The sequence below is a fragment of the Crinia signifera genome, chromosome 19, assembly GCF_055691185.1.
Source record: "Crinia signifera chromosome 19, ASM5569118v1, whole genome shotgun sequence".
NCBI lineage: Eukaryota > Metazoa > Chordata > Amphibia > Anura > Myobatrachidae > Crinia > Crinia signifera.
This window is the reverse complement of record NC_139226.1, coordinates 140,619,311-140,634,464: the sequence shown is the minus strand read 5'-3', so window position 1 is coordinate 140,634,464 and position 15,154 is coordinate 140,619,311. Positions and strand designations below refer to the sequence as shown.

At 52.2% G+C, this 15,154-nt stretch overlaps 1 protein-coding gene across 1 annotated transcript in view; it reads right to left on the bottom strand.

Moving 5' to 3' along the window:
• NCAPD3 (non-SMC condensin II complex subunit D3) overlaps positions 1–15,033 on the bottom strand; it is a 34,592-nt gene extending 19,559 nt beyond the window's left edge. The window contains exons 1-16 of the mRNA XM_083163537.1: positions 14,837–15,033; positions 13,007–13,161; positions 11,947–12,109; positions 11,376–11,563; positions 9,703–9,870; positions 7,270–7,334; positions 6,967–7,054; positions 6,663–6,793; positions 6,194–6,266; positions 4,666–4,791; positions 4,318–4,570; positions 4,167–4,229; positions 3,968–4,039; positions 3,708–3,781; positions 3,302–3,436; positions 2,605–2,825 (exon numbers count right to left, since the gene is read on the bottom strand). Coding sequence (XP_083019663.1) covers positions 2,605–2,825; positions 3,302–3,436; positions 3,708–3,781; positions 3,968–4,039; positions 4,167–4,229; positions 4,318–4,570; positions 4,666–4,791; positions 6,194–6,266; positions 6,663–6,793; positions 6,967–7,054; positions 7,270–7,334; positions 9,703–9,870; positions 11,376–11,563; positions 11,947–12,109; positions 13,007–13,161; positions 14,837–14,903 — 2,042 coding nt within the window. The 5' untranslated portion in view covers positions 14,904–15,033. The remainder of the gene's footprint in view (positions 1–2,604; positions 2,826–3,301; positions 3,437–3,707; positions 3,782–3,967; positions 4,040–4,166; positions 4,230–4,317; positions 4,571–4,665; positions 4,792–6,193; positions 6,267–6,662; positions 6,794–6,966; positions 7,055–7,269; positions 7,335–9,702; positions 9,871–11,375; positions 11,564–11,946; positions 12,110–13,006; positions 13,162–14,836) is intronic.
• Between the last annotated feature and the right edge of the window lie 121 nt (positions 15,034–15,154).

The following is a 15,154-nucleotide window of genomic DNA, read 5'->3' as shown; positions in this document are numbered from 1 at the left end:
GAGGCATACATCAGGAGAAACTGCAACAGGGCTGACAGGATGTCTACCATGCAAGCCCCTGGATCACTGTACCGGGTGATCTTGTGGTGCAATGCCATCAAGTCCACCTCGGGTCTGCCCAAACGTCATTCCAGCATCTGGGCCCTCCGGATTCACCGGCATCCAGAGACTGACGGCTCAGGAAGTCCACTTCCCAATTGAGGACTCTCGGGATAAAGATTGCTGAGAGCAAGGATCTTCATCTCCACCCATTGAAAGATGCAAGAAGTCCCTGCCATGACAGCCCGACTGAGTGCCACCCTGGTGGTTAATATAAGCCACCTTCTTCGCATTGTCCGGCTGGACCTGTACAGGGCGGCCTACCAGCCAGGGTTTCACCAAGGGACCGAGAAACTTCCCTCAGTTAGAGGATATTGGAACGCTTAGGAAACCCAGTTTTCACTCAAAGTCCCTGAAACGATCTCTGGCAAGTGACTGCCCCCCACCCACCCACGGAGGCTGTCAACTGTTGTTAGAAGGGTCCACTGGTGGATCCAAAATGGACTCCCCACGGTGAGGTTCTGGTCTAGAAGCCACCAGGAGAGCGATAGACGTACAGCCGGCGATGAGGCCATCATGCCAGATGTTACGGTAGGAGAGGAGACAATGATGGATGTGGGACTGCAGTGTCTGACGGGTAGATCAGTGATGTATCTAACCCGGCTTCCAGATGGATCATAGACTGAGTTGGAATCATGGATAATTTGGGCCAAATGATGATCCAGCCACGACGTTCAAGGACCATCACTATTGTTGCAGATTGTGCCAGAATCAACAGGTCGTCCAAATATGGTAGTATCCGGTTGCCCTGGTTGAGAAGTCTGCTGCCCATCATGGCCATGACCGTCGAAGACAGTCCGAAAGGCAGAGCCTGAAACTGAAAGTCTTGCAGCGCAAAGCGCAGAAATCTGGTGATGTTCCGGCCTGATGAGGATCTGCAGATATGCATCCTGGGTGTCCAGGGATGCCATGTAGTCTCCTGGTTGTAAGGCCAAGACAATGGATCACAAGGTTTCCATTGTGAACTTCAAGACTCGAACAAACTTGCGTGACTCATTTTAAAGTTGAGAATGGGATGGTAGGACCAGTTGGGCTGACTACAAAAAGGCTGGCATAGAATCCCGAGCCAAAGGGATTGAGCCAAAGGGACCAGTGCTATGATGCTTGACTGCAGGAGTTTCTGGATGGATGGTTCCAGAGCCTGGTACTTTTCCAAGTCCTTTGGAGAACCCACGGAAAAGAAGGAGTTTGGTGAGCAACGCCGAAAGGTTAGGGAGTAGCCTCGGGAGACAACATCCTGAAGGCACGCGTCTGTTGTGGATTCCATCCAGACGTCTGAAAAACTCAACAGATGGCCGCCCACCTTGGGATCCCCCAGATGGAAGATCGCCCCATCACGCAGATGGTTTGTCCTCTGCGAAAGGACTGGAAGGCAACATGGCAAAGCTGCTAGCAAAGCCACAATTTTTTTCTAGTTCAGACCCAAACAAGATGGAACCCTCAAAAGGTAAGCACTGCTAAGGTGATCTTAGAGGCCGGGTGTGCCACCCAAGAGCGCAGCCACAGGGATCTCTGTGCTGCAATAGGCAAAGCAGACACACACGGGAGGTTAAAGGAGCAGTGTCAAGCGCTACCTCCCCTAAGTAGGGTGCGGCCTGATGTACCCTGTCAATGGTAGAGAGCAGGTTCTCCACAGGCACGCCCTTGGCAGCTTCAGCCACGAGAGTAGTAGCCCCTTCCACCATGGCCCTAGCCACCCAGGCTGATGTCAGGGCAGACTTAGCTACCGCACTTACAGTGGTGTAAATAAGTTTTAGGAAGTTTTCCAACTTCCGATCTGCAGGGTTTTTGAGGGACGCAGATGGCAGCGGAGATGATCGCACTAGCTCAGACATGTGCGTCTACCTTAAGCTGTGTACACACGGAGCAATATGACCCCTGGCACTAATGAAAATGTCACACTGCCGGGAGAGGAGGCAGGGGAAGTCGCTGGTCAGAGGAGCAAGCTCCTCCGACCAGCGACCATTAGGGGGCTGAAAAAAAAAAAAAAACACCCGGTAATTTATTCGCTCCACGACCATATTGCCAGTGATTTTTGCCCATGTGTACACAGCTCTAGGAGTAGTTTCCCAGTGGACTCTATCTTCCTGAGGGAGGGGGGTCCAGGAGGACATTTCCCAACTTCAAGGACTGATGCGTGGTGCTGCAGCCATCGGCCCAGGTGATGGAGCAGCAGTGCCGGTGTCTGATAGGCCCCCTGCACTGCTGCTCAGTCACTGACCAAAGTCAGTGTAAAAATGAAGTAGGGCTGCTTAGTGCATGTGTGCTCCTGCAGCACCAAATAAATGGAGCTTCCAGAATTTAAGTTTAACCTCTTCGGTGCTGGAATGCTCTCTCCTACTACCCAGCGTTAGCCCTGTGTCCCGAAGAATAATACGTTACAATGGAATGTGGAACAGTGAATAAGATTTCAGCAATGACATCAGTGATCCCCTGGAACATCCCAATGGCTGTAATAGAAATGATATAATGACAGTATGCTGCAGAAGAGAAGACTTTCCCCACCTGAGGTCCTGGCTCTCTGTAGTCAGCAGATTCAGCAGGTCCCATGCCAGCTTCTGCTTCTCATCACCATCCCTGTAGTGCTTGTAGTGTTTGAGGTTCTGGAGAATGAGATGGTCCAGGCACTCCAAGGTCTTCTCCTGCACTGTAGTCTCAGTGTCCAGCACCACCGGGATTAGACCCCTCAGCCAAGCTTTCTGCACCAAGACGTTTCCTGGCTGGGTCTGTCAGGGGACAAGTACAGGCAACGTTTTATATTGGAGTAGCTGGCTTGGCTGCTGGCCAAATCAGAAGATACTGCCTCTATTGGCCAATCAAAGGCACAGCATGACTTTAGACAAGGCGATCCTAGCCTGCTCTACAGAGGGCAATGTGCAGACTATAGAGGAAAGGTTCAAGATACAGGGAACGGTTCAAATACAGTTGTGGAGCCTCCACTTTCCGCTAACTCTACAACTACAGAGGCAGCGAGCCCTGATTTCTGGGTGGCAAGAAGCACTGAAGTAAATTACAAAGGAAAACTAGCTAACAAGGTGCAGGGGAGCGGATGGGGATTGGAGGACGCCTCAGCTGCCTGCGTTGGCGAACAAGTCTGTGTCTAGCCAATAAAAGATGTATTTTGACTGAAGGTGAACCCCAAGCATTTAGTGTAGAGGACCATTACAAAGTCCAACAAGTAGGAGAGGAGACCCCTGCTCACCTGTAGTAGTTCCGTCAGTGAGGTCAGTGCCTGCTTACGCACAGAGACCGCCGGATCCCTGCACCTGTCCTGGAGGGTAGCGAGATCTTCAGCCGTGCAGGAAGTCAGGTTGTATTTCAGAATATTCACCAGAACCTGGATGGGGGAGGGATGAGCAAACACACACCCATAATTGTGCAACGCCGCAGGACACAAGTGCCCCGTGCATAGGTAACCTGTAGCACTACTCATCCCAGAGTAACCCGCCACAGATTTACCATTCCGTCACTGCAGAACTGTGCCAGGGCATGCTGGGACTTTTAGTGCGGGATAGGGCCCTATATTTCGCCATAGGGCCCTATCCCGCCCTCCACAGCCAAACAGTCGTTCGTCATCAGGTTAATCAATCAAGAAGAAGCCATTTTACCTGGAGCGCGGACTTCCGAACGTTCGTCTTCTCATCACCAGCCCTCAGCCGCAGCATTGTCAGCATTTCCTTTCCTGCATGAGAAGCCAACATCAAGACGGACAAGGGATGACAGGATTCCCCCCCCCCCCCCCCAACCCCTCTGGCCTGTATCCCTGAGCACGTCTCTACAGAATCTTCTTGAAGCACGGTAGGGCTTACTCAGCGGCACTTTACCTATAAGGTAACTCAGGCGCCACGTCATCTGATAAAGCACTCACCATCAGCGTCTGCCGCCTCCGACACCTCGATGGTCCGGAGACCACCAATAGTTTTCCGGCCATGCATAGAACCTGCGCAGAGAAAAACAGATTAGCAGACTGTACAATTCCTGGGTCCATTCTGTACTCCAACGACGCCTGTGTCCCCCAATACAGCAACTGAGAAATAACAACCCATACCTTTCCCTCCCTAAATTACCTTCTATGCTGCTGACGGAACTCTCCGTTGTGAGGTTGGTCCTGGACGCTGTCCGGCAACTACCTGGCAGAGTAAAGGGAACACCACAACAGCGTTACACCTGACCGGACACCGGATCACGGCACCAGATCCTGCACCAACATGTACTCACTTCCCTGCAGCAGCTCATGCAGTCCCTCCGCAGCAGAGATGGCGTTCTTCTCCAGGTACAGCGCCAGGCAGGACAGCGCTTTGCTGCGCACTGTGGGGGCTTTGTCAGAGCAGCGGCTGAACACCATGTCCTGCAGCAGGAATTTGTGCTGCAGGAACTTCAGGGTGTCTGGAGGAAACGAAGAGTCTACCACCCGCTCTGGAAGCTCCAATAGGGTGATGGCCACATCCAGGGCAAATACTCTGTAGGAGATCTGAGGAGAGAGAGGAGTTACTCTATAGAGTCCGTTCTCCCTCACAGCGCACGCACTGCGCCCAGTTACAGCTCCTCCCCCACACGGGACCTTACCTTGGAGTTCAGGGAGAGCTTGTACAGCCAGGCTATAAACGCAGCATATTCTGGGTTAGGGAAGTTCTCCAACAGTCTCACCAGAGCCTGGGACGCAGACGCCCGGTAATCAGCTTTTTCCGGACACTGCAGGAGGAGGAGAGGAAACCAGATTCAGACACAACAGAAACACTGCGGGTAGCAATACACAGGCCAACGATGACCCAACCGCGCACCAGCTCACTATTCTGTCCACTTCCTTCTCATCTTAAAACTAATGTCGTCGTTGAAGTTCATTTGAGCGAAGGACACTGGAGACCATGGGGCTAGTGGCGCAGCAGGTGTGTGGGCACTTTAACTTATTACACAGAATTTTAACTCCTACCACTATACCCCACTCGCCATTACACAGTGCCAGGAGTGTTCCGGTGCTATTAATCTGACCATTTTTGGCATCACACCAAGGCAGTCCAGGCTGGGGTCCTTTCGGTCCATGACTTGAATAGGACCACAGAATCCAGACTGGTAAATAGGTTCGGACGGTGATGCTTCCAACTATTAAAGCTTTAGATAAACCATGTGGCATGGCGGTAATCTCAGACACCCGCGTCTTCTTGAAATGGGAGCCGCTCTGCTTCTCTTACGGTTGTTAGACTGCACCTGGGGCGCTGTGTGTGTGTGTGTGTGTGTGTGGAGGGGGGCTCAGTGGTCAGGGATACATCCGGAAGTCTCCGTGAGATCATGCAGACCTCGCTAGAGTCCAAACGGTTTGCTTCTTACAGGAAGCTGCTCAGTCCTGGGGCACAGGTGTATTCATTTCGGAGTGGCATATTTTAGTAGATCCGCAGGTGGTCCTAATTATCACATTTCCAATTCTGGGAGGTGACCTGTAAAAGATCCATAGGTTCCCCCAGCTCACTGAATGGTATTAGTAACCAATCTTGAACACTACATTATAATAGAATTCAGAGATATTGGTTACATATACCTGCACAGGTGTATGACATGCCCCCAAGCCATGTCAAGGCTTCTCTGTATGTTGGGGGTCCCTAGCGCTATATCTAGGTGTGGATGTGGCACCCCAAAACTATCATAAGCTAGAAAGCCCAGATCGGCATGCCAGTGAGATACTATAGTGTTAATAACCCAGCTCAGCCAGTCCAGGGGCACCGTACCACACCGATAACTTAAATTGGGTCTACGATTATCCAGCAAGGAGCCACATGATATAGCTCCTTGCTTACCTAGTCTCTGGGACTGTATAGGAGAAGCCCCATGAGAGCAGACCAAGGCTAGGTGGATTACATTATACCTAGTCCGTGTAGGAAGCGCTCACGCCCTGCTGAGCCCCTACACTCCCGGGACCCCAAAGGTAGAGTAAGGAATAGGTACAGACATACATGCGTAACATCAAACTTCTACAGAGGTCACTTATTTATCTGTATATGAGAAGTCTGTATAACTGGACCACACACGGGCCTAACGCTGTATAATGCAGCGCGGGATACATGATGGGACCTCCCGGGTGACACACAACAGATGCATTTACCTTGACACAAACGTGCTGTAACAGGATTAGCAGAATTGGGTAGGACACCTCCTTCAGTTCATTCACCAGGAAACTGCCACAGGGAGAAAAATACCCCAAAAATCAGCAAGAGTTACCCATACAAGCTGGTGCCATGTTTATATTTGTGGGGAGAGAGGACCAAGAGCAGCCGCCTCTAACTGCCACAACACATGATAAACTGTCATCTGCAAACCAGCCAGAAGCTTCCCTCACACAACCACTGGAGACGCAGCGCCATCTTGTGGAAGACTATTTGCGCCCCCCCTTCCCTGGGATGAGACATTACCCAGATCCTCTCCCGTGATTGGTGCGGGAGCATAGACACCGCCGGGGGGGGGGGGGGGGGGGGGGAGATAACGACACAAAATCTGAGTTTCGCTTTGTTTTCATAGTTATCCCCAAATCTCCAAGCAGAAGGAACGTGGGTGGGACCCATGCTTCCCCTCACCTGACAAACCGGATTGCCTGGTCCCTGGCAGCCGTGTCCGTAGAGCTGACCGCCAGTGTGGTCGATTTGGTGCCCTCTCCTTTCACCAGGATGATAATATTAAGCAGCCGATAGAAGAGACGGCGAAGAGTCTGCAAGCGAGAGAGAAACGCGTGACGGGATGTGGGAATGAGAGTTCGCAGGCAGGGCCCTCTTTCCTCATGTATGACCCCTAGCACTGCCCATGCCAGCAGTGCCTCCTCCAGTTATATCCTGGTCCCTCTCAGCAGCTGCCCCTACATATTTGAAGACCCACGCATTTTACCTGGTTGACTTCTCCATGAATGGGCAGACACAGCATCCACAGCCCCTGGTATGCCAGCTCTGGTACGTACTTCATGCGGGTCACAGGGCTACAGCAGGAACCAGAGGGGTCACAGGTTACATACATCGATGGCACAAGGCATTAACTACAGGTATACAAAACGCGTTGGTCCCCGAGTGCGGAACACTGATACATTAAAAAGTTTCCACTTTTAGCTAGCTCCATATATGTAGCATGACACAACACATTACCAATACACAGAGCAGGGACAACGGCTTCATACATGTGACCAGGACAACGTACCCGGCAGCGGAGAAGGAGGAGAGCTCTTTGGGCAGGGTCTCGAAGCCGGTCAGGTGAATGAAGATCTGAAAGGAGCAATGTGTCTAGTTAGGATCAGGAATGGCTCAGCGTTAGCTATGATCACAACAGACGCCTTGTATTGCACAGTATAACACTGCGCGGAGGTTACTAACATGTGACTAACAGCTCTCAGGTCATGGAACAGTATAACACTGCGCAGAGGTTACTAACATGTGACTAACAGCTCTCAGGTCATGGAACAGTATAACACTGCGCGGAGGTTACTAACACGTGACTAACAGCTCTCAGGTCATGGAACAGTATAACACTGCGCGGAGGTTACTAACACGTGACTAACAGCTCTCAGGTCATGGAACAGTATAACACTGCGCGGAGGTTACTAACACGTGACTAACAGCTCTCAGGTCATGGAACAGTATAACACTGCGCGGAGGTTACTAGCACGTGACTAACAGCTCTCAGGTCATGGAACATCACAGAATCAGTGACCGTATTAGTAAGTTATGGGGGTGCAGCCGTGAGAGGAGGAACCAGCTTCCACTGTAACATACAGGAGCCTGGCCAGAGCCAATGTAATACATCATTAGGGAGACTAATACCCCATTTACACCGCCCGGGTCAGTGGGAGGGGGCATGCAGGAGAAATTTGCCGTGGCAGCCGCCGGTACTAAAGGTACCAAACGCTGGGTCGCACCGGGTTTGAAGCTGGGTCCAAAAAACGTTTTGGAGTAAAAGGGGTATAACAGAATCACCCAGACAGTCCTGGTATAATGGCTACCCATGAGTCTGCTGCTGCACCCTCCCCCCTGCCACCCCAGTATCCGCCGCACCTCCCCCCTGCCGCCCCAGTATCCGCCGCACCTCCCCCCTGCCGCCCCAGTATCCGCCTCACCTCCCCCCTGCCGCCGCACCTCCCCCCTGCTGCCCCAGTATCCGCCGCACCTCCCCCCTGCCGCCCCAGTATCCGCCGCACCTCCCCCCTGCTGCCCCAGTATCCGCCGCACCTCCCCCCTGCCGCCCCAATATCCGCCGCACCTCCCCCCTGCCGCCCCAGCATCCGCCTCACCTCCCGGCCCCAGCATCCGCCTCACCTCCCGCCCCAGCATCCGCCTCACCTCCCGCCCCAGCATCCGCCTCACTTTCCCGCTGCAGCGCCAGTATCCGCCTCACCTCCCCCCTGCTGCCCCAGTATCCGCCTCACTTTCCCGCTGCTGCCCCAGTATCCGCCGCACCTCCCCCCTGCCGCCCCAGCAGCCGCCTCACTTTCCCGCTGCAGCGCCAGTATCCGCCTCACCTCCCCCCCTGCTGCCCCAGTATCCGCCTCACCTCCCCCCCTGCTGCCCCAGTATCCGCCTCACCTCCCCCCCTGCCGCCCCAGCATCCGCCTCACCTCCCCCCCTGCCGCCCCAGCATCCGCCTCACCTCCCGCCCCAGCATCCGCCTCACCTCCCGCCCCAGCATCCGCCTCACCTCCCGCCCCAGCATCCGCCTCACCTCCCGCCCCAGCATCCGCCTCACTTTCCCGCTGCTGCCCCAGTATCCGCCGCACCTCCCCCCTGCCGCCCCAGCAGCCGCCTCACTTTCCCGCTGCAGCGCCAGTATCCGCCTCACCTCCCCCCCTGCTGCCCCAGTATCCGCCTCACCTCCCCCCTGCCGCTCCAGTATCCGCCTCACCTCCCCCCCTGCCGCCCCAGCATCCGCCTCACCTCCCCCCCTGCCGCCCCAGCATCCGCCTCACCTCCCCCCTGCCGCTCCAGTATCCGCCTCACCTCCCCCCCTGCCGCCCCAGCATCCGCCTCACCTCCCCCCCTGCCGCCCCAGTATCCGCCTCACCTCCCCCCTGCCGCCCCAGTATCCGCCTCACCTCCCCCCTGCCGCCCCAGTATCCGCCTCACCTCCCCCCTGCCGCCCCAGTATCCGCCTCACCTCCCCCCTGCCGCCCCAGTATCCGCCTCACCTCCCCCCTGCCGCCCCAGTATCCGCCTCACCTCCCCCCCTGCCGCCCCAGCATCCGCCTCACCTCCCCCCTGCCGCCCCAGTATCCACCTCACCTCTCCCCTGCCGCCCCAGTATCCACCTCACCTCTCCCCTGCCGCCCCAGTATCCACCTCACCTCCCCCCTGCCGCCCCAGTATCCGCCTCACTTTCCCGCTGCAGCACCACACCAGTTTCTGTTGTAGCCACAACACCGAATCCCTCCACTGTAACCAATGAATTGTTATTTACGTGCACCAACAAAAGCAGGTGTCACAAGTAACCTGTCTCCAACAGCAACATATCATCTGCCAGCAGCACAGTGGTTACTGTGAAGTATGAATGCCCGGCAGCTTCACTAGTGCCAAGCCAATGCCCGCCATCTTCTACAGCGCCAATGCCCGCCACCAGCTACAGCGCCAATGGCCACTTCCTCACCTGCATGCAGTGTAGAACACTTTCCGGCTTCTCCTTCAGCGAGAACTTTGGTAGGAGACGCAGGAAGTTTTTCAGTAGAAGAACAATGGACTCTCGGATGTTCATCAGATCACGGGTAGACAAATACATGGTGTCTTCATCCGCTTCCTCCGCCGACATGTCCTCCAGCTTCAGGACACAAGACAGCAGAAATACCAGAAGGATTTAACGATTTATCCAATAGGATTTCCCATCTCATCCTTCCTCCAGCCTGGTACTAACAGCTCCCAACGCGTTATACAACGGGTGAGGGGCGGCAGACACTGGTGACATACTGTACTACGGGACACCTTGTACCTGGAATGTGGCTCAGAGCGGGGTCTCCCGTTACTAACTAGATAGACAGAAAGTGACTGGACATCCGCGAGATCCATAAAGTAGTGAATAATAAGCGGCTCACTATGGAACTCTCATACTAGAAATCTGTGGCTCACATGTACAGTATGACAGTGGCGTTAAAACAGAAACTAACGCATCAATATTCCTATGCTTACACTCTTTTCTTAAATACTGTTATTATTGCTGCAGATGGCGTTCGCTTGTTGCACAAGGTACTAGCCACTGCGTACGAGGTCTACCCTTTGCGCCAAGCAGAAGGCGTTTGTCAGTAGACAAAATGGTTGCTGCTTCTATGACTTGCATAAAAAACATTACAAAATGGCTGAAGTCAGAATAAAGTTTAAGAATGCAATATTGACAGTACAGAGAGCGAGGACGGCCAGCTAGTCTCTACAATATGAGAACCACCTGATCACAAACCATGCAAACTTTACCAAGTGACAAAGAAGTTGGGTGATGGGTGAATTATGACAGTATGATTGACAGCAAAGCTTGCCAATAAGACTATGCTAATAATGCTCATGAATAATTAATGTGAGTAAGGTTTAGATGTCAGAGCTGGAGAAGGGAGGGGAAGGCAGTTGAGGAAGAACAGGCAAGCAGGGGGCTGGAGGTAACTATGAATGAGGTCTAATGGCTGATCACTGTCCTTGATAGGTTTCCATTTTAATCTGATCTAGAATTATTGTAGTACAGGTCGAGTATCCCGTATCCGAATATCCGTTATCCGAATTATTCCGAAATACGGACATTCCAGAAAGTGAAAAAAAAATTTTTTTTTGCTAAAAACTCACTGGGGACATATGTAACAGCATCACTGGGGACATGATATGTAACTGGCACTATATATGTGCAAGACAATGATTGCTTGGCATTCAAATTCAGTGCTGAGATAGTACACACATTTTGTTTCACGTTTTGAAACCTTGTTTTTTGAACAATTAAAATATGTTTGTGTGTATTTTATGTGGTAATAAAATATATTTGTGTGTATATTATGTGTTTATACAGCATAAATGCAAGATACTTCAAAATACATCATTGAAATATTAAAATATTCCGAAATACGGAATAATCCGTTATCCAAAATTCTCCTGGTCCCGAGCATTTTGGATACGGGATACTCAACCTGTATAAGCTAATCGATTTTATGTTTCTTGTGTTTGTCTTCATTTACAAATCCCTGTAATCAATCTATCTTTCAAGTAAAGCTTTGTCATTCATTTTGTGGTAGCGTGCACTTATTTTAGGGTTTGCCGAGTAATTATATATACTTCTGCTTTATCAGCGGTTACCTCTAAGTTGTCTCTCTGGGGGGGGCGGCGCCGTTTCTTGCCACCACCACGACTCTCCCCCTGGGAGTTCTTGGGCGCATCCTTCTTCCTCTTGCGGCTGGACTCCGGGTCCTGGGGCCAGCACTTCTCCAAGCTGTCCACACATTTGTCAAACAGGACGGGATGAAATACTTGGTTGGCAACACTTCCTGTCATATAAAGGTAAGAAGGGATTGTGATGAAAGCCATACTGCAGTACCCCCCTGGTGGCCCAACGATCGCAGCCTGACAGGGGCGTGTATGACCTCTGTGTGGGTTGGTAGAAGAGTCTGCACAAATAATGGCTCTGGGTCTGAAAGCAAATGCCGCGTGCACCTCCAGGGGCTTAGGAAAGGAACAAGCACTGGGCACCGCTGACCGGAAATTCAGCCACGACCAGTAAATAAGTGCACTATCGCTGCAAATACAGGTCAGAAAAAACCACATCTGGCACGGCAACAAGGTTAGCGGACAATAACACAACCTATATGATCAGGTATACGACGTATTGGCGTAGAGGGAGTGGGCGACATCATACAGGAGACTCACTTACCTGGGATTTCCAGCAGAAGGAAGTACAGCCCAGCGGCATGCAAGGCCAGTAATCGCTGCATGGGCCCTGCCTTCTTAGCCTCTCCTGTCTGGATGAAGTGGTACAGAACCGCCACCAGGGAATTGCGGCAAATGTCGTTCTCTGCAAACAGGACCCAGACGCTCTGTGAAATGTGACAGTGTGCACAGGTTACGTATCCCTTAGCAATCAGCTCTAACAGGGCAGAGCCCCCGTCCTCATGTGCACCAGGAATCCATCCCCCATCTGCAGGGTATCCCCAGCCCTGCCCCTGTCATTGGCCCTACCATAATGCCCAGACACAGTATGGTGTAGTTTGTAGTCATGCTCCGATACCTTATTGCCGTGAAGCGTTTTCCTTGCACGGTGCTGCAAACACCTTGTGACGCCTTTTATGTGAGAGGAAGCCATAAGAAGTGCACACGTCCGGGGACACTCACTACTACTGAGTCAGAGTCCGCCATAGGGAAATGAGGGCAGGAGGTACAGATGTGGTGTCACTACAGGAGTCACCCTGCTAACGCCATATAAACCAGAAGGCCTTCTAGTTACCCCATGCTTTCAGCCATCTGCAAACATGAGTTCCAGAAATACAAGACATAGGGGGTTATTCAGACCTGAAGGAGCAGCTGTGAATCTGCAGGCAGCGCGGTTATCGATGGTACGGCTTGTAGTACACATGCGCCAGGCCATCCTGCTATGAAAAGCAGAGCTGGCCGTCCGCAAGGTGACGGTCAGGAAGCCGGTGTTTGTCACCGTGAAGTTTTGCCATAGAAAATGCAGGCGTGGCCAGACATTTCCAGGGAGGGTCTATGACGTGAAGCCTCACACAGGGCGGGATTTCCCTCTGACGGAACGGCATATGCCTGATCACACATCAGGTCTGAATAACCCCCATAGTTGTGGATACTTAGCATTAACAATTCTTCATTGGACCATTTCAGTCTAACACAATAAATATAATATTTCCATCTACCTTAATATAAGAGGGCAGTCAGTGCCCGGACCATACCAGCAGACATTCCCCGAATGTCAGACTTACCCGCGTGTTCTCCTGGTCTTCAGATGCAAAAGGCAGGAGACTCTCGTACAGGTTGCTGAATACTTCGTGGCCATTCTCTGTGATCTCTGCTTCCACCCTGGGATCCAAAGGCTCAGCCTCCGTGAAGTCCAGCTCCCACACAGACTCCACCCATGCTGAAACACAGACCAGTCAACATGCGGTACTGGTGCAACGGTCAGCTGACATGCTTACGCACTTAACCTGGGTGCACACCCCTCATGCCTTACACTGTCTTTCCCAAATGGGAAGTAAACTGCTGGGGGATTGGCCGAGTGAGTATATGCAGCACTCATCTGGGCACCCTGAATACTGTAGTTGAGGCCTGGTCAACCTGTGGCCCTTTAGTTGTGAAACTACAAGTCCTTTCATGCCTTGCCACAGTTTTGCCATTAGGGATTGCTAAAAGTATGGCAAGGCATGCTGGGATGTGTAGTTTCACAACAAGTGGAGGGCCGCAGTTTGGACATGCCTGCTTTTAAAGCAAAATTGTGACAGGACATTCTGGGAATTGTAGTTGCATAACAGCTAGAGCCGCACAGGTCAGTCAGGACTGCGGTATGTTGTCACCTGATGACGGCAAAGAAACGACAACTATCTATAACAACGATAGAGAATAAACGGGTCGTGCCCTGTACTACGGTTCTCACACTACCTGATGGGCACCTCAATGGTGAATTATGTAGTCCCGTCAAACCCACTACATATACACACAGCAGGGTTCACACTACGCTACTGTCAACGCTGACAAAAACCATACAACTCTCTATCATATCGACTTATTGCTTGTGTTGACCTTTTGTCTATCATGTGCTGATGATCCTCACCCCTCAGTGCATCTCTCTGCTGTAGAACCACAGGTCAAAGCATATCGCACAACTAGTAGGTGATGCTGGGACTTGTAGTACCCCAATACTTGCATTGTAAGGCTCTCTGCTGTAGAACCACAAGTCCACAGACTAGCAGGGAATGCTGGTATTTGTAGTTCCCCTGTATTTATATAGCGTTCCTCTCCGCTCAAGAACCACAACTCCGAGCAAGACACAGACTAGCAGGGAATGCTGGTAATTGTAGTTCTCCAGTACTCTCATAGCCCTCCTCTCCGCTGTAGAACCACAACTCCCAGCAGGACACAGACTAGCAGGGAATGATGGTATTTGTAGTTCCCCTGTATTTATATAGCGTGCCTCTCCACTCTATAACCACAAGTCCCAGCAGGACACAGACTAGCAGGGAATGATGGTATTTGTAGTTCCCCTGTATTTATATATCGTGCCTCTCCGCTCTATAACCACAAGTCCCAGCAGGACACAGACTAACAGGGCATGCTGGTATTTATAGTTCCCATATACTTTCGGAGCGTGCCTCACTGCTGTAGAACTACAAATCCCAGCATAGCAGACTAGCAGGGAATGCTGGTATTTGTAGTTCCCCTGTATTTATATAGCGTGCCTCTCCGCTCTAGAACCACAAGTCCCAGCAGGACACAGACTAGTAGGGAATGCTGGTAATTGTAGTTCCCCAGTATTTATATAGCGGTCCTCTCCGCTCTAGAACCACAACTCCGAGCAGGACACAGACTACGGTAACAGGGCATGCTGGTATTTGTAGTTCCCCAGTATTTATATAGCGTGCCTCTCCGCTCCAGAACCACAAGTCCCAGCAGGACACAGACTAACAGGGCATGCTGGTATTTGTAGTTCCCCGGTACTTTCGCAGCGTGCCTCCCTGCTGTAGAACTACAAATCCCAGCATAACAGACTAGCAGGGCATGCTGGAGCTTGTAGCCCCTTAAGCCGTGCAGTGTCTCACCTCGCCTGAGACTCCGGAGCCCGCACCGGGCTAAGGCCTCCAGCACCGCCGCCTCCTTGTCGCACATCCCGCCGGTCTTCGCTTCCTGCTGCTCCGTTACCAATAGCACAGCAGACCGGAGCCGCCAAAGCCGAACACAAACCCGCCAATCAGCGGCCTCAAGCTCAGGACGTCATCATAATAACCCCGCCCACACACGCCGGAAGCGCCATAATGCATACTTGCACTCTCTGCGCATGCGCGATAGGCAGGCAGCGGCCCGTAATTAACATGGCGGTTATGGCTATGCCCTATCTTTGGTGTCATGACGTCGTGTAT